The sequence below is a fragment of the Plectropomus leopardus genome, chromosome 5 (assembly GCF_008729295.1).
Source record: "Plectropomus leopardus isolate mb chromosome 5, YSFRI_Pleo_2.0, whole genome shotgun sequence".
NCBI lineage: Eukaryota > Metazoa > Chordata > Actinopteri > Perciformes > Serranidae > Plectropomus > Plectropomus leopardus.
In genome coordinates this window covers 35,641,599-35,661,786 of record NC_056467.1, presented here as the reverse complement: position 1 = coordinate 35,661,786, position 20,188 = coordinate 35,641,599, and the positions used below count along the sequence as shown (strand labels likewise).

The 20,188-nt window shown below is 38.7% G+C and overlaps 1 protein-coding gene across 1 annotated transcript in view; it reads left to right on the top strand.

Annotated features, from left to right (window-relative positions):
- Positions 1–20,188, top strand: part of LOC121943023 (unconventional myosin-XVIIIa-like) — a 162,213-nt gene that overhangs the window by 18,852 nt on the left and 123,173 nt on the right. Inside the window, 9 exon segments of the mRNA XM_042486381.1 lie at positions 341–551; positions 1,034–1,176; positions 1,311–1,411; positions 2,831–2,894; positions 3,969–4,113; positions 8,843–8,854; positions 13,964–14,134; positions 14,440–14,530; positions 19,457–19,649. Coding sequence (XP_042342315.1) covers positions 341–551; positions 1,034–1,176; positions 1,311–1,411; positions 2,831–2,894; positions 3,969–4,113; positions 8,843–8,854; positions 13,964–14,134; positions 14,440–14,530; positions 19,457–19,649 — 1,131 coding nt within the window.

The following is a 20,188-nucleotide window of genomic DNA, read 5'->3' as shown; positions in this document are numbered from 1 at the left end:
GATGACACTGGACAGCTGATATTGCCTGATAAATGCCCATGGATATTGAAATGACATCATCACCTGTCATATTTTGGTGTAGGGATGCAGCAATGAACAGACTTCACTATTAACCGCACTCTAACATATCATCCTTCCACATTCCATCTAGCACTGAACATGTAAACAAAAGTCTCTCATATGTTGATAAAGCTGCAGACTATTTAGCTTGATGATTGTCACAGAAATGAAATAAGTGGCAGAAATGTGAGGTTGGCTGCTCTTTGGTTGTGGCTCTTATTTGAATCCCTCTCTGCTTTTGCCTCTGCGTTTGTCCTTTTGTCCCCCACCCCCTTTTTAGGTGATGCACATGTTCAAAGGCTGCCGGCGTGAGGACACGGCGCCTCATATCTACTCTGTGGCCCAGTCTGCTTACCGCAACCTGCTCACCACCCGGCAGGATCAGTCCATTGTGCTGCTGGGCAAGTCCGGCAGCGGCAAGACCACCAACTGCCAGCACCTCGTCCAGTACCTGGTCTCTATCGCTGGCAGCACGGGCAAAATCTTCTCCGGTGAGCCTGCAGACAGAAAACAGGGTAGCAGGGTCATTACAAAACTACAGGAATAGATATGGAACCGTAAATGTCTGGTCTTTAAATATAATATAATCCCCACTTCTCTAAACTTGAAAGAAGTATTTCACTACTGGGAATATGGCCCTTTGATAAACCAGGCTGTTTCTGCAGTGGAAGGACTTAAATACTTTTGAAAATGGTGCTACATGATCAGAGAAAACAGAGGAGGCTTTTGCTCAAGAGGTGGAAAACCTACAATTACCAGAATGCACTGTGTCGCACCAGGCCAAAAAAGGAGGATTAGATGGAGGGGAGTCTACCACAGTTCAAACATTGGGTTCGGTCTAATTCCTTACTAACATCAAAGGGCAGAACACAATTTTGGATTCTCAAGAAAAAGTTGATTTCTTTGCAGAAGTATAAACTGATCCCCCACCACAAATAATTAGATACATTTCTGCATGTTCTTGTCAACACAGCTGAGAAGTGGCAGGCGGTCTACACCATCCTGGAGGCTTTCGGCAACAGCTCCACCGCCATGAACACCAACGCCAGCCGCTTCTCCCACGTGGTGTCCCTTGACTTCGACCAGGCTGGGCAGGTGGCCTCTGCCTCCATCCAGGTAATACACACACGCACGCATGCACCACGCGCGCACACACACACACACACAATGGAAACAGTTGCATCTTTTGTCATTAACTTAAATTGCAGTGTAACAGAAGTGCGTGACTGGTGTTGTCTCCTCCTGTTCAGACCATGCTGCTGGAGAAACTGAGGGTGAGCAAACGTCCTGAGGCAGAGTCCACCTTTAACGTCTTCTACTACATGATGGCGGGAGCCGACAGCAGCCTGAGGTGACTCCTCCAGCACTTCTTTGTCCACACAGTTACAACATTTGGATAGCACAACTCTGAAGTATTTAAATATGTCTTGTTTTTTCAAGTTATACAAATATTTTGTGATGTTTGATAACAAAAGCTGATTACAAATTTACTTTAGTTTTTTTTTAGAAATTGGTCTCCAATGCCAGAAACATTTATTGAGATTATTTTGTTGGGATTTGGGCATCACAACAAGGTGGATCAAGTCTGTTGTAGTTGTTTCAAGCCAGCAGCTGCTGACATTTAGGAGATAAAATCATAGTGTTGTGGTTATTGAATCTTATTGTTTACCGATCCATTTCTTGCCTGTTGATCTCATTAAAGGGACAGTTTGCCTCTAAATCAAAATTACATATTTTTCTTCTAAAATGTAGTGCTATTTAAGAGTCTAGATAGTTTCTGTGTGAGTTGCTGAGTCTTGGAGATATCAGCAGTAGAGGTGTCTACCTTCTCTCCAATACAAAGGAACTAGATGCCACTCAGTTTCTGTTGCTCAAAGCGCCAATATGGCACATTTGAAAAACTCAACAGGAATGTCTTTTTCCATAAATTACAACCCAGTTACCCAAGATAATTCACAGGGCTTTTTGTGAGCAGTTTCATGGAGGAACTGTTTCTTTTACTGAACTGTTTCACTGCGCCGAAGGAAGCGTGCATCTGCCGCTAGCTCACCTAGCACCACTTAGGAGGATGCCATTAATGTTTACATCTCATGCTGTCACGAGCATGAGCCTTTTTTCCATAAGTAGATGCAGGCCTCCTTCTGCACAGTGATATGGTTAGTGGGTGTAGTTTGGTAGAAAGAAAAAAGTTTTTGGGTGAACTCTTCCTGTAATTGTTTTTGACATGTTCGATGTTATTTGATGCAATTACTGAGTAATAAGACTAATAGACTAAAAACTGTTAAGTCAACAAAAAAAAAACATGTTCTGTGAGGCAGTAAGTTTCAGGTGAGAGCCACAGTTAAACCTCGCTTCATGTTGTTATTGTCTCTCTAGCAAATTTTTCTTTCAAACTAAGAGGTTGAGTTTCTTTGCCTGATCCATGATATTGTATCTATGTATTTGCGGGGATAACTGTTCTTTTTGGATGTCCTTTTCTCTTTAGATGCATGATCACTCAATATTTCAGGTCGTCACAGGATTTCAGGCAATTTTTTGCAATGTGACTGACACTGCATTGGTCACCTGCTCACTATCCTCTCTATAACTAACACTCTTTAATGAGCAGTAAAATAAGATGCTGGCTTTTGAAACATCATCTTTTAACGTCACAAAGGGCAGGTAGTTTGGGATAATTCATGTGACACCAACAACATGCACAGCACATCCAGAGGTGTTAGCATTTCATTGGCTGATTACGGTATCCCGCTTCTCTCCTCCTCTCCTCCAGAACGGAGCTGCACTTTAACCACCTGGCTGAGAACAGTGCTTTTGGGATCCTACCACAGTCGAAGGTAATCACACTGAGATGTGTCTGTTTTTTAAGGCTTTCATGTCATAGTTTATTTGTGTGTGATATTAAGTATGTCCTATTTTATAGGTCTGTATTGATTTTTCACAATTTTGAAAATTATATAGGCATATATAAGAATAAATTAATCTTGGGGATGGATCAATTCTGAAATTTTGGGCTGGATCAATGATTAACATAACAATATGGCTGATAGCCGATACCAGTGTTTTTAATTTTTAATTTTAATTATTTATTTTGAAATTTCCCCTTTTGTGCCGGGGAAACAAAGGCATCTTTATTATAAAAAAATAACTGAACTGTTCTTTAACTAATTCAGGCCTTCACCTTTGAATAAGCACAAATTCAATTATACAAGTTTATTAATATAACCTCCTTTCACATGAAAAACAGATTTTTTTTAAGGCCTTTTTACTCTGCATGTTATATATCATAATTCTGTGTCTGATGTCTGTTTTATATTGCACTGATGTAGCATTATCAGGGTGCCTCAAAGTGCATCCCCTGATGTGTTGATTAGTAAATGGGTCCTTTAGTCCCGAAGGCGTCCTCTGCTCTTCACAACCACGGGGAGCCAATACCATCAAGCCCTGCTTTTTAGTCTGCATAAAACAGTCGTGACACAACAGAAAAACATCAGTCACTGCCATCGGTTTTTGCAAATATGCTGAAAGTATGACGAACAAGAGGAATATTGGTAGAAACTGATGTTCAGCCAATAAATTGGTGCATCCCTAATCATTTTTTTAACACAGCCAAAAACATCAATAAACATTTTTCATGAGGTTCCTTTTTTAACAGTTTGGGACTAAAAACTGTACTTGACAAGACATTTAACAGCTGACAAATAAACTTTGGCGACACTTTTTCGAACCATCTCCTCAGCATTTCTGTATTTCAGTTTTTTGACATTTATTAGCTAACATATAAGCTGATACTGATGTATCTGTAATAAGTTAATTTTGGCCATTTTATCAGTCAGGTTCTAGCCTGTGTGGTATTTATTGTTAAATGAATATACTGAAGTAGCTGTTTGACCTGATGATATCGTCTCCAGCCTGAGGACAAGCAGCGAGCCGCGCAGCAGTTCACCAAGCTGCAGGCAGCCATGAAGGTGCTAGGCATCGCGAGTGAGGAGCAGAAGGCCCTCTGGCTCATCCTGGGGGCCGTGTACCACTTGGGAGCCGCAGGAGCAACTAAAGGTAGGAACTCCTAACTGTATGACTGCAGATACATCAAATCATGAGTATATCATGTCTCTGCAAGACTGTCTCATTGCTCGTACTGTTCTTTACATGATGAGAACATAGACATCAAAAATGTGTCTCTGACTGTGTGCTTATAGAGCTCTACAGCAGCACTGTAGCAGTTATTTCAAACCAGAAAAAAGGGACATTGAGAAAGGAGAACAGTAAATTATTTACAAAATTATTTAGGCCACATCCTCACTAATACATTTTATAGGCACAAGTATTTTAGCACCTTTTCTGAAATAATCTCTGTCCATACTATCACACCTGAAAACACATTAGATCATTTGCGTACACTGAGCATATGCATTCAGATTTGAAAAAGGAAGCAGAGTGTCTAATCAGAGGTAGGTTGCTTAATTACAAAAAATACAATGGAGATGACAAAAAAAGACCAAATATTTCTTTATCCTGATCAAAACAAACAACTCAAAAACAACCAATATAAAACACAAAAGGACCACAAAATAAAGTTACCTCAAGGAAGAACTAGGGAGTATGTTAATATTTGTTATACCTAAACCATAAAAATAAGACCTTTAAAAGACCAGCTAAGATACTCCCTGACATTGGCACGTAGAAGATGACATACAAAAGGCCTGCAACAGAGCGTTTAAACAGCCTCCAGGAGCCAAAGAGTGCAGCTTTAAGTCTTTCTGCAGAAGATTCCACTTATATAGAGCTGCACATATCAAAGCTCTTTTGCCAAACTCTGTACAAACCCTAGGTATAGACAATAAGAACAAGTTCTTTGAAGGAAGAGCGTAGCCGTTTACATTTTTTTGCTCAATATACACACATAAATATGCTGGAATTAGGCCAAGAACAGCTTTGTAAATAAGAGAATGCTAGTGAAAAAGTGCATAGTTTTAAAGACAGTCACCCAACCCGGGCATACAGAATACAGTGATGAGTAATGACTTGCAGTTAGATCTCAGGGTTTCCGAAATGCCAGAGTAGTGTGGATACAAGGTGTAAATGTAGCAATAATTGTGTGCTTTAAAAGGAGAACATATTAGTGCGGATGTAGCCCTAGTGAGAGTGAATCCTTCAGAGGAGCTGAGGGATGGGCTGGACCGGCTCCTCCTTCCCAATTGGGAACGAAATGTGTGTGTTTTCATCTTGTGATGGCATATAAGACCAATGACACAATCACTAAAATATTTTGCTCATTCCTTTTACAAACTTGTTAACAAAGACTAATATTGGTTTGTATGTGAAACGCAGTTCTTTAGATGAACTGATAAATATACTAAGGAAACACATGTCTAGAACATATATAATACATGCATGTCATTTTCTTAACCTTTTTCTAAAACACATCCCATCTTGCATGTATTAGTCCATGCTCAGTATAACTTGAGGACTGTCACTCACTGCGTCACACCCCCTGTCATTACAGTGACTCAGTGTGGTGTTTTTTATGGGCTGGAAATGGAAGGGAAAGACCAAAGCACTGTAAAATCCATTTACTCTCTTGCTGCAAGGCTTTTGATTTATGTCAGGAAAAATTTCCACCTCTAAATTCAGTGTGTGACAGACAGATGGAGACAGATAAGCAAATACTGCCGACACACACAGGTGAATGGAATAATGACCTTTCAGCTCAGTGCTTTACCCCACTGAAAGAACAGGCATGTTCTGAGTACAGGATATGCAGGGGAGAAGAGACACACTCATGTGATCACCTGTGAAACATAATGTTATTATTAACCCTTTGAAACCTGAGCAAATTTGCTTGATTTCTTGCAAAAACTTGGGAAGAAGGCAATGAGAAACAAAAAAAAGCAAGAAATTAGTAAAAACTACAAGAAAAATACCTGAAAATTAGTTAACCCCACACAAAACAAAACAATCAAACAAACAAAAAAGAAAAAGAAAAAACCTAATATACCAGGAAATGACCTTGAAGAATTGCTTAAAAAATTATAATATTTTTGTAACATAATTTTAAGTGTTTAATTATGATAATTATAAATGCAATTTTCAAGACATTCCCATGCTCTTTTGAAATAATATTGTTAATCTACTTACCTATTGACATGACATTAACATTTGGAACAATTTATACTAAGTTACTTTTCTTCTAATTATTTTAATGAAAGAAATAGCACCAATTTGCTCAGTGTTTCAAGGTTTAAAAACTTGTTAAAGGGGTCTGAAAGTAGCACAAGAAAAATGATGTTGTTCCAGGTTTCAAAGGGTTAAGGCCATGCAATATATGTTCATTTTTGTGAAGACTTTAACTTTAAATTTTTGTTAAGGTCAAGAGAAAGAGTGATATTAAGTTCTATCCAATAAGAGGACAAAATAACACAAACACTTTATCAGTCAATCATTTGTAGAGACAGAGATATGAATAAACTCACCTCTGACCAAATGTCAACAGCAGATAATCTTAATACCCAGTGGGCAGTGTCAGTTCTGCTTGGAGGAGGAAGAATGTTTGACATGTTGCTTTAACATTCTACTCTTCAGTTTGAAATGTCACTTTTTTTATGTTATAAATACAACTTCACACATTTTCAAGGGCAAAAATGAGTTCATCCTCCTCCTTTCTTATTCTCATATCTCTGTCTCTGAACACTTGATTTATTAATTTTACCCAGCAAATTGCTTCTCTGTCCTGCCAACCATGTATTAATTTCCTTCAACTCATTACTTAAATATTTATGACATCATGGCGACGTAAATCCTATTCATAATAGTAAAAACAAAATCACCTGGAGATGACTTTCTCTGAAGTGCCACTAGGTGTCAGGCTTGACATGTGAATGCACACACTCACTGCAACAACAAGGAGGAGTACAGCGTTTTCCTGTAGATGCTGTTAGACTTCACATTGATTGACTGATTAAGTTTACAGTGTAGAAAACTTAAAGGATCACTAAACACACACACACACACACACACACACACACACACACACACACAAACACAAACAAAAAAACAACATTCTCTAACTGTAGTGGTGTGTGTAACTGCTCAAATTTGGCCACAAGAGCATTTGTGAGAAATACTGCTTTAATAGTACACACACTCATATTGCTCTGCACACAAAATGCACATCAAAATCAAGCTTCAAAAATATTACATTACATTACATTAAAGGGGTTTTCTACTTTCATTGAGTTATTTTTTTTAAACAAACACCAGCCCCAGTCATTAATATCAAATATTAATTAATTTTCAGAATTTAAAAAGAAAAGAAAGAAACAGAAAATTTAATTATTTTCAGGATACTACATGCGGAAGTGGATTTTTTATTGTGACCACAGCCTGAGATATGTCAGTGATTAGCACCAGGCTGTATTTTCTCCATATGCCAAATGTGGTAAAAACGACATCATCAGTTGGAAAGTAGTAACAATGACAAATTCCAAGACAAAAGCCCTGAATGACACCCATAAATAATACAATGCATGTTTTTATGCTTTGATGGCTGTGGGATCAAAAATTGCAGTTTGAATGGGTTTCAATGGAGCATTTTTTGCACTTTACAGTCTGAGTGTAACAATTTAGTTTCCACAGTGTATTTTAGACCTATTGTAGGAGCTGAGCTGGAAATTCCAAAATCAAACAAAAATACACAATTTGGCCTAAATTAATTCCATATGCTTGAACACAGCCAATCTTCTTCTTTTTTTTCTTTCTTTTGGCTGTGTGAAAATAATTCAATTTTTGTGTTTTATTTTTGATCTACAAACAAAGTGGCATCATGACAACAAACCTGGCATTTAAAAGGTTAAAATTCTGAAAATTAATGAATATTTGACATTTATGATTAGGACTGACGTTGGTTAAAAAAATAACTAAATGAAAATAGAAAATCATATAAATGTATAATGTTTTTATAGCCTTATTTTGAAAAGCACATTTTGTGTGAAAAGTGATACAAATGTGTGTAATTTTAAGGCAGACCCTTTATTTACATAATAATCATGTAGCAAACTGTACTCTGATGACAAAGATGATCCAAAAAGTCTGAGAATTTTGAAATGGAAAATGTGAAGGAACCTGGGAGTAAATGGACTTTGAGTTGAGACTGCTCTGTCAAAAGTTTGCTGTGTGAAGGAGTGTATTTGGTCCTTCCACCTTAAAGGTAATGTTAAAAGTGTTTTTTAATTATGTTAAGCACTGGTGGCCCAACTCTGCTATACTCTGCTATAAAACACTGCAGGAAACCCTGAGACATGAACCTGGATGCAGGGATGGAGGCAGGACAAACATACACACTCACAGTGACTTCTTGCATGGTTTTGTTGAGTAATATTTTGTTTCTGTCCAACTGGAATAAGCAGCACAGCTCGTCTGAGCTTAGATGTGTAGTTTCTGTATCTCCGTGTCAACACTACAACAGTCTGGGGGCAAAATAACATCATGTAGCTCAAACAGTTATGTTATTTTGAAAGTCTTCAGTCTGCACTGGCTGGTACTTTACTCACAGTAGAGGACATTCTTTCAGTATTCTTTAGCATCCACTGATGTAAAGCAGGGCCCTGTGGATCCAACATGTCTAACTCCTCCACTTGCTCTTCCAAAGCATGATAGTGGGAGTCAGTGTTGTTGAATGTTGATGTTTATGTTTTCCTGTGCCTGTGAATTGATGAATCTGTGAACTGTTATCTCTAACCCCCTCTCTTTGCTTGCATGTTTGCATGCTGTGCCCTATCAAACACAGACGGAGATGAAGGTAATGGAAAAACAACACACAAGTTGTTGACTGTTTTTCACTTAAAAAACTTTATTTCAGAGGCTCTCTTGTTTGTATTTTATGTCTTAATGCCTTTATCATTCCTTCCAGGCCTTGAGACATTAGCATTTTTATTGTTTCTGCTCCTCCTGCCCCTCCTCTCTTCATCTGCTGCTCTCTTGTGTTTTCGTGTTTGCCTCATGACGCCTCTCCCCGCTCCCTGTCTCACCCTTTTCTCTACCGAGAGATGAAAATCATGGGTATCAGAACTTTGCCGTCCCTTTAAACCGCTTTCTCTGATGCCTCCCCATGTCACCCACATACAGCTCCCAAGCCGCCATCACACCACAACACATTCTCAAAAGCAAAGTAAAGCTTGTTCATTTTAGAATAGAATAGAATAGAATATTCCTTTATTGATCCCCCATTGGGGGAAATTTCACATCTGTAGTTAGTGCTTTGACTTCCTAGAACACAGCTTGTATTTCCCAGCTTATCCCGTGTTTCCCCATGAAGTTTGTGCTTGGCAGAGGCGCCTGTTGATTGTCTGGCTCTGCATCTAAGCTCTTTGATTGGCTGGATGTGCAGGCTGTCATGTTGCCTTGGTTCCCTCTAACAAACGGGCTTTGAATCGCCTCCAGACCAAATGGAGACACACTCCTCATCCAGACTAATAGTCAGGGCAGGGCATGATCAACAGTGATTAGCAAAAATCTACATCTGAATTGTTTGTTTTAAATGTGATTTCCACCACATATCTCAGAAAACACAAATTAATTCCCTAGGTTTTCATTTACTTCACTTAAATACCCATGAATAATCAGTGTCTCCCGCCCAGTATCATAATCTCTTGTAAATAAAGGACAAGACTACACACCGCTCCACGGGTTGATTTCTTAAAGGCTTCGTTGAAAACAAATGCACTCAGGAGGGTTAGGAGGGTGAGCAAACCAGCGGAAAATTGACTGGATCTATACAGTGGACAGATTTATACGCCAAATAACGCAAATATAAATCGATAAAATTCGTATTTTGATCAACATTATGTCAAATTGATAATTTCACTAAATGTAAACTGTGTTTCTCCATATCAACCTTCTCACTACTTCTGTGTTATCACAAAGTTATTGGTTCACTTTAACTCATCCCAAATGTGGCATGATTGTTAATGCTCTGGTGATGAACATATAGGAACAGTGCATTGTGTTTTGGGTAACATTATATGTTTCATATCATGCAGTTCAGTGCTAACTAACTAAAATAACTTAGCACTGGCCAACTTCTAAGCCCAGTATAGATAGCACTAAAATAGCACTATCGGCATGTGTCTTTAGCTTGCAAGTTAAAGCAATAAGTTTGTGACTCCAAGTAATGTATATTATACATAATGGTTTGATTTTATGAAATAAATAATGGCTATGCAATGCATGTTTTGATTGACATTACCTGTGATGCTTCTCCGGACTACTTGGTACGCTGTTGCCCTCCATGTTTGCCTCTGGGGCACGCGCAGTTGGAGGAATCGCGGATCGATTACTCTCCCTGCGACCTGACTGTGACCTCAGTGAAGTCATTTCAGCACTTTTCGATTTATCCATTAACTTGGATTCGTGCTCACAGTGAAGACTTCATAGTAGTAGAAACGTGAGCTGTAATCATAAGACTTTGCACTCACAGATTTTACACTCATACTCATATAAAAACAATCCAAACTTGAACCCAATTTCACAGACTCACATATATGACAGCAGAACTTTGTGTAAAACAACTTTTTTTGACATAGAAAGTGTTAAAATTGCAAATAAGAATGATTAATTATGGATACATCTTTTTGACAACTATCTTACATCATATGGGTTTACCTTCAACAATCAGACCCTGCACCTCTAATCTTCCAACTCTGTCACACTTTTTGTTCAAAATGTTTGTAATGCAGGAAGTCAAGCCCAGATGCTCAACTAAGGTTATTTTAAGATTTCTCCACTGTAAAGATGGCCTTTTTATAAAATTAGGCTCTCTATGCAGTAGATGGATTTTTGGTACTTTTGGAATTACTGCTACATGACCAGAGAAATCATAGAAACAGGGCTTTGCTTTTGCTTAAGAGGTAGAAAACCTACAACTACCAGAATGCATTGCACTGCACTACATCAATAAACGCTACTGCTGGTGGGTGACGTAATATGAACTTGTCTGTTTTTACACAGGAAACATTACTTGGAGTATGGTAGTTGGGTGGTAACAAACAATCTCAAATTATAGTTAAGCAGCAAGGTAAAATATGTTTCTAAAAACATTTGAGGAAAGAAAAATGCAACACAATCTACTCTTTGTCTTTGTGGTGGTGGGCATACAAAATGTGAAAGTACAATTCGTAGTTTTTCCTAAAAAGTCTTTTTGTTTTGCAGCAACAACCCAAGTGCCAGTGCAAATTTAAACTGGGGGAAGAGTAAGGAGATCTGGGCGCTGGTAAGATCAGGGTTGGAAATTCGCACCAGCCACCAGCCACCAGCCACCAGCCACCAGCCAAATGCTGGTAAAATATGCAAGTGGCTGCTAGATTTGCTTCACTAACCAGCCAAAAAACAATGGCTATCTATTGAGTGGCTCTTAGATTTTGGAATCTAATGTATTATTTCATTATATTGTGTTAATGTGACTAAAACTGGAATTTAAAATACATATAAACGTGTTAGTCCGACTGAAATCATATTAAGTCAGATTTCTTGAAGTCAGACTAACACACCCAGATAATTCGGCCGGGGGTGGATTTACTCTTTCATGCATACGCCTCAACTGGAACTGGCCCAGGTGTATGTTCCATAGTCCCTGTGCCAGGCTTTGACCTTGAAGTCCAACAGCATGAATTTATAGAAGAAAGCCAAGAAAAAAAAACAAAAAAAAAAGAAGGAGGAAGAAGAAGGGACGTCAACAAAACAAAGAAAGAGTGCACATATGAAAGTATGTATGCGTGACGTCACTCTAGGGGTGGGGTATATGGCAAAAATATCATATCACGAGTTTTAAAAGGTAGGATCATAATCATGATTTTACCAAGCTTTTTTTTCATTTTGGATTTTAAGACTATTGTGCCTGTTACTTAACATTACAACCAAGCTAATTTCCCTATGTAAAAAATATAGCCCTAAAATAAAAAAGAATAACAGAATGGAATTTAGGCCAAAGTACCTTTTTGAACAGATTTTAATCTGCGTGTGCAGTTTTGTTCTCCACTGTTTTGATGGGAACCATATCTTTTGTCAGGTAAAATATTATTGATTTTTTGGGGGACAAACTGCTCCGTGTTATCATTTTCGTTCATGACTTGTCACTTATGAAATAAAGGGGGAGGGGGGAGAAAACCAAGACTCAGTGGTTTATTATGATTGGTTTATCTGTGTATCTATAGGGAAGGCATGAAACGGACTAGCAAATAGTGAGATTCAGCTGAGAAAAGAGTGCACAAGAGTAGGTTAAAACCTAGTATATGGCTGGACCGTGTACAGTGTTTCCCACCCTTTTTCCTTCAGGGACTTATTTACTATCACCGAGTACACTGAAGACATATTTTAGGGAAATTTCATATTAAATTAAGAGAAGGGTTGAAAATAAGGCCATGTGCCTGTGGCCCCAGGCCCTCAAATCACTACGTCTGTCCCTGGTAATAATAATGAGAGCTCAGCGTCAGTGGCTGGATGGGACACGAAGCGATGCGCTCTAAATACTTCCATCCAAAGTCTGACTAAACCTGAAATTAACACAAAATAGTCTTCAGAAATCTAAACAAATCACTTTCCACCTCTGAATATTTGACTGTTGGTTCATTCAGACACTTTGGTGCTGTGAGGAGAGGCTCTGCTCTGTCTGTACGTCTCACTGTGCTCCACTGTTGGGCGATCAGCTGTTTGATCCCTGATAATGAAACGCTGCTCGGTTGTCAAATAATTGTCTATATTCTACAGTCAGTCCTTCACTGCATTACATGATCGTTCAACACTTCTGCTGTCGCAGTGTTTTGCCGTGAGATTTGCTTTGGTACCATGAGAGCGTGAGACTGACAGTGAAAGCGTGTGTCACATGCCAGGAGTGTGAGAGTTGGCAACGCTGAAATATGTTAAAATGCAGAACAATACACTTAACAGAAGACACAGTCACACAACGGAGGGGAGCTGCTCTCTCTCATGCTGTACCTGCTGATCATTAACACATCCTCCCTCTGCAGCTTTGCTCATCTCCGGGTCCGAGCAGAGGCTGCACTGCCCGCGTCCACCATCAGAGCCAGACCTCATCCTGCGGTCCAGCCAAAAAGTTTGGATGCGTTGCGTGTGTGAGCATAGTACAACAACAGATAGAATGTGCACTGTAGCACGATACAATGATCTCTCCGTGATGGCAGATCGTGGACACATTCTAATTCTTCACGATCTAATATTGTCATATCGCACACCCCTACTTCACATGTGTGGAGGTTATCGAATAAACTTTGATGGGAGCATTTACTAGTGTGCGGACTTTATCTATTCTAGCATATAACAGTCTACCATGGCACAGTTGGAGGATTTGAGGACTTGTTTCCTTACGCCACTTCCCCAAATTCATCTGTGTGTGGATGCTCTCTGATGGCTACATTGAAAATTAGACCTGTTGTAAGAAAAGTTAGAAAAAGAACTAAATGTCCTATTGATGGAAAAACTCATCCTTAAGTATGAATCTTAGCACTTTAGCTGTCAGTTTTCACACAACTCCCACAGTTGTCTTCCCGTATCCAGACAAAAATACTTTCCACTCCTTCAACAACAGAGAGAAAATATCTGTTTTGGATAAACAGACCTGCTGTGAGAAAGCCTGCCTGGGTTAAAGACTGTGGTTGATGCTAATTTCTACTTTTAGAAAGTGTTTCCAGTTAATGTTAGCTACAGCTCAGCAAAAGCAAAGGCACTATGAAACTACACACAAGTTTTCTGATGTATCTCAGTTGAAGCTTCTTTTTTGCCCAAGAGATGCTCTGCCCTCTTCATATTTCTCTACCTGTCAGTGTCGTTATCTTTTCTTCCTCAAGTCCTTATTGCATACTATTTTGTCTTTAAACACAATTTACTTTATTTATAGCGGGACGCAGGCAGTTTGCCCGTCATGAATGGGCCCAAAAGGCGGCCTACCTGCTGGGTTGTACGCTGGAGGAGCTGTCCTCGTCTATCTTTAAGCACCAGGCCAAAGGACTACAGCACTCCACATCCTTCAGAGGAGGAACGGACGATGCTGGCCAAGGGGACAGCTCAGGTAAAAACCCAAACCAAGTCTTGGGTCTACTTTGTAAGAGGACTGACGTGTTGGCTTTTCACTTAAAATCTGATGTGTTTTTACGTGGTTGCCCTAGTGCTGATTTGATAAACAGTTTATAGTCCTTGCAGGAAAACACTTTGCTCACTTTTTCTATCCCTTAAATATCCCTAAAACACCCAAACTGGCCCTGAGCAGTGGGTATCTGCTGTAGACAGGGAGTTGATTAGAAGTGACATGCTTCATCTTGTTCTAGTTGGCTCTGACTGTGATCTGTTGTCTCTTTACCACCTTTTGTCTCGCAGGCTCTAAGATCACAGCTCTGGAGTGTTTGGAGGCCATGGCGTCTGGACTCTACTCAGAGCTCTTCACTCTTGTCATCTCCCTAATTAACAGGTTAGACCTTTCAGCATTTGCCTCCAAAAACGGTCTCATCTTATTATGAGTACTTCTTCAAAAGTGTCAACGTTGTAGGTGCCACATAAGTGTACTTATTAAAAACAACCTCTGATTCAAAATTTGTTTATCTGAAAATTGACATGGGATGCAGATTCACACCTGCTTTCTTTTTTCTTTTTCTCCATCCGTCCTCCATCCTTCCTCCATCCCTTTGAGCTCTAACTCTCTCTCCTCTCTCTCTGTTACCTTTTTCCCCATTTTTCTTGCATACGCTTAACTTTTCTGAATTTTCCACCCTCTCTTCTGTAATAGCAGTCCAATTTTTACATACAGCCAGCTCACTTTAATTTCTGTTTTATTTAATTTAACTCCAACAGTTCCTTTTGGCTTATTGGTAAATCATGTGTGTTTGTGTCCCTTTATATCATTATGTGCCCCCTCTCTAAATTTAGAGGTTTTTACTTGTTCATGAATGCAGATTTAGGGGAATTTCCCTGAGGTTTTTTTTCCTCAGCAGCAGTTTGTGACTCACACGGTGGATAATTGATCTGTTGATCAGTTTAGAGCTCATCAGATCTCGGGCTTCACCTAAAGATGAGTTTTTTATTGATTAATCTATTGATTAGTTTTTTGATTAATCGATTAATCTATCGATTTTTTTTATTGATTTAACTATTATTTTTTTATTCCTCTATTAATATAACAACAAATTTTCAGAAAATAACATTTTAAAATGCTGCAGGGCATTATTCCCCAACAAAAAATAGCCCAGTCTTAACTGGTTATTTGTGTTTTACAGTCTGATATAAAGTCTCTCCAATATAAAATTAATGCAGGAGCTTGTTCCACTCAAGTAAAAGGAATGTAGTGCAATCTACATTTAGCAATCCAACAGCAAAATAGATAAAACAATAATAAAATTCAAGTCACTTTTAGGGAGAGTAACAAAGCAGTTACTCTTTGTTACAGTAACAAACCTCAAATCTAGCAGTCCAACAAAACATTTTACAGTAGAATTAATGCAATTTGAATAACACAATAACTTTTTTCTAACAGAAATAATTATAACTAGTACATTCTTCCTGCATCAAAATAGTCCAGCCATAACTGGGCCTTAAGGCATACCGCTACCTGCTGATATGAGTGCTGTATTTTCATAATTATAAGCACATAATCCACTCATTTATGAAGTTGTGCAAGCTCCTGCAGGGCTGACAACCCCATCCTGTAAATGTTTCTAAATAAAATGCATTGTATCAGCAACTGATGGCATTCTGTCCACAGAGACACAATCAGATAGCTTTTGTTTTGAAAGGGAAGCAAGTAGGTTGAGGTAAAACAAACATATTTGTATTTCCTCATCTCTGTGACAGAGAGACTTTAAACCATGGTATAAAGTGGTATAGAGTCAACTAACGCGGGCGTCACGCATAAAAAAACGACGAGCCACGGTTTCTGTAGATGTGTTGGAGCTGACATGCAGCTCAGACGCGCCTGACGAGCGCTGCTCAGGCGAGCAGTGTGCACACTCTAACTTGATACACAAGCGGCGAAACAAAAACAACACCCTCGGCGGTGCTCACGCTCTCATGCGGCACGCTGTGTGAAACGGTGCGACGCGTCGACGCACGTTTTGTGAATCAGATCAGATCAGTGGATGAGGGGAGCGGCTTTTTGTTGGTAACTTCAAACTTTAGACCCAGCAGCGTGAATGATTAAATTGCACTTTGTGCCTGAAGTTCCGCTGCAGCATCCGTGCCTACGGTACACTCTGTGCTCCAAGGGTATGGTGACTAACTTAATGGTGTATATTTCAACAGCGCTCCTTATGTAATAATATTAGTAATAATAATAATAATAGTAATAATAATAATAATAATTAATGATAGTAGTAGTAGAAGTAGTAGTAGTAGTAGTAGTAGTAGTAATAATAATAATAATTATAATAATTATAATCATCATCATCATCATCTTTATCCTCCCTTGCCCCCTTATGACATAACCTAAAGAACGTTAAAGCACAAATAATAAAGTAGCACTGCGTGCAAGAACATATAAGTTAAAAAATACAATTTCATAAATAAGTAAGTATAGTGTGGATAAGAGAATTAAACTAATACAGACAGATTAAAGTTAAGAGTAAAAGAAATAACCATATGTATAAGCAGATAAGATGCTAATAAAGGAGATGATGTCATATAAAACAGGTTACATGCCAATAAAAGAACAAACTCTTAAATTTAAAACAGGTGAAAATGCAAAGTATATGGATGTGCATAAATAGTCACTGTGGGAAACTAAAGCAGAACCACTGTTAATTGGAATGATAACAAGTTAAAAATATAAAATCATCAAATAACAATATTAAGGGTAAGCTTTCTTAAAAGGGGGAGTTTTTAGGAGGCTCTTAAAAGCTTCAGTAGAGTATGCCGATCTCAGACTATTCCAGAGCAGAGGGGCATATTCAAAAACACACTGTTGCGCTTGGTTTTGTCAGCTTTATTGTTTAAAAATAACACAAGAACTCATGATAGCTACACAATAAAGCATGTTTATATATAACCAAAATCAGGATAAATTAAGTTATTTGCAAAAACAACAAATAAATGCTGGTAATAGCATGTAGCATGTTGTTGAGTGCTCACATTTCACATGACATTTCGACTCCTTTCAAAGCTTATCCTTCAACTAACAGTAAACTCCTTTCTTTGATTAATCTTAGTAATACTTCAGTTCCTTTCAGTTGCCTGCACATAGGTCATTTTCTTTCCGTACACTTCAGCTCATTTTCGTGACTACACTTCAACTACAGCATCAGTTCCTTTCAGTGGTTAACTTTTTTTAGTGACTTTGCAAATTTCTATCATGTTTTTCAAATTTAAAGTACTTGCCTCACTTCAACTCAGCTGCTTCTTTACTCCCAGCTTTTCTTGTGATGCACAGTTGTTTGCACATTTATTGTTGTGCAAAACAAATGAAATTAAATATTGTGGAACTAAAATTCCAGGATGTGCATCAACAACAGGTGCATAGAAAAAGTTGCTTGTTGAAGCTGTGTGTTGTTTAGAAGTCAAACTTGAGCAAGGTTAGCATACACTGCTTTTTCTACTGTGTATGGTAAACACACAGTCTGCAGCTCTGTGTTATTGTTTGAATCTCTTTTAAGAGAACTTTTTATTCTTCTGTGTGTCTTTGCAATAAACAATTAGTCTTGGCAGTGTAACAGGTGGCCATGAAATCAATGTGTGTTTCACTGGTCTGCAGTTCATTTCACATGTAATGATGTGCCTTTGTTTCAATATGCTCTGCAGCAGTTCTTTGTAAACCCCGCACACATGGTGTTATTTACAGATAGCAGTTCTAATTTTGAAAGTTGCAAATTAATGCTGCTACACTTGTATAGTGGTGACTAAACACTAAATTTGTGTTTTTTGTAATATGATCAGCAGTTTATGTATGACTTGAGCATAGCTTGATGTATTATCTGTGGCCAGTGGCTGCTTACAGGTAAAGTTAACTAACTCTGTTCTTTCCGATTTCAACATGGATTTGTTGTTTTATTTTGTTTTATTTTATTTTTTCATTTTCTTTCTCTCCACAGTCTCCTCTTACGTTTAGTTGACACAATCATAATGCTGATGTTAGGATGTTACCCATCAAAGATTACGTTTCATGTTGTTCAGACTGTGATGACTGACTTGAAGTTTTTTTTTCTAGGCACAATTTTAGTTCCCTTTTTGGGATGGCACTTTAGCTGACTACCTATGTCACCTATGGCAAGCACCGCCACCGATTCTCATTCATTGATACTGATGCAGCAGTTAGTACTAGAATTCAAGTGCATCATACACATAAAAACAACCAAATAATGAATCCAACAAACACACAATAAAATTAAAAATATATAAAAAAAAATTAGTAAAAAAAACAACAACAAAAAGGAAAATGTACCAATAAACAGCGATAATGTTAGGGCTAAATATCTTTACTCAATAACTTTAAGGTAATTATCTAAATAGCCCAGTGCAAAGTAATATTGAAACTTTTTCAGTCAAATGATACCTACATTTGATCCTTTTAGTGCTGGGGATCTGACCCCGGACATTCTGGGCTCCCTGCCAGATCAGCAGACTTTCTGCTGCTGTCACAGCTAACACAGCAGCATCAACAGCTAACATCCAACAATGAGCATTCAACTGGTCCCAATAAACTTACACCAACACTGAAATGTGTGCTTGGAAGAGTACAGCTGGAGCTCATACTCCTGTAGCAGCAGCTACAGCCCATAAAGTCTGTGGTGTGGTGAAGTCAAGAACAGTTTATTTGAAAGATTTGGCAGTTCAGCATGACAAGATGCCTCCAAAATGTGCAAAACTGTAGCTGTACTATGTTCCATTCCATTGGGTATCGAATTGAGGTCTCAGTTGGTATCAGTATTACTTTAAGGGTACTGGTATTGGTGCTGGTATCCCAATTTTTTAATCGATACCCAGTCTAACAAAAATGACGTGCTATAGACATATATCAATTATGTAACTTGTTACATTTATTGAACTATTTCTATGGTCAGGAAATAATTTGCCCAAAAGAAATCCCAGTTCAATTCTGGGGTGGTGTCATACACACAACTCTTGGTCTGTAGGTGTCTCTTCTATCAACCTGTTGTTTGTTGGTTTTCTGTAAAATATTCAGAGCATGGTTATGTTAAAGATAGATAGATTGATAGATTATTGTCTGTCTTGAGTAAAAACAGAAATTCATCTTTATAACAGCTCAGTTAAACATTAAAACAAAGTTGCAACTGCTGTTCTCTGTATGAGTTCATGGTTAACTTAATGTCTTTGTATTTTAGACAAAACAAGCTGTTCACAAAAATGTGCAGCTTCCCAGTGTCAAAGCTCCACATCTGTTTGTGTCCCTCAGGGCTCTGAAGTCCAGTCAGCATTCTCTGTGCTCCCTGCTGATCGTGGACACTCCGGGTTTCCAGAACCCTCGGCTGGCTCAGCAGCAGCGGGGAGCCACGTTTGAGGAGCTCTGCCACAACTACACCCAGGAGAGGCTGCAGACCCTGTTCCATGAGCGCACCTTTGTCCAGGAGCTGGAGAGATACAAGGAGGTGCTGTGGGGCCCACAGAGCATTACACAAATCAGTGTCATGGATAGAACATCACTAATCTGAAACAACACTAATCTGAAATCTCTGCGGTTAAAATAATCTCAATGAAGTCAAATATATTGATTTAAATGATAAAGACATTTAGAAACATCCCACAGAACATACCATCTTTAACAGTGTTCTTAAATAGTAACTAAATCCCCAAATTACCTTTTTCAGCTATTGTTGCTATTGTTATCGAATTTTGCTATTCTGACAACAGGAGCCTGCTTTCATCTTCAACCGAGCACCCTTGTCGCTGACCCATTTCCTCCCTGTTACCCCCCATCATTGTCCTCTAACCAACAGACTACTTTGTGTGTGTACAGGGGCAGGGAGGTGCTATGGACTGAGAGGCGGCACAATTGGGTGACTGGGCGTATCTTAGCCCCCCTCCTAGCCCTGCCCATTTTGATATTTTTTTCACATTTCAGGGAGAAGACACTCAGTCCAGAAGTGTAGGGTTTAGTCACTCTTTGAGGACTATCACTACTGCTGGA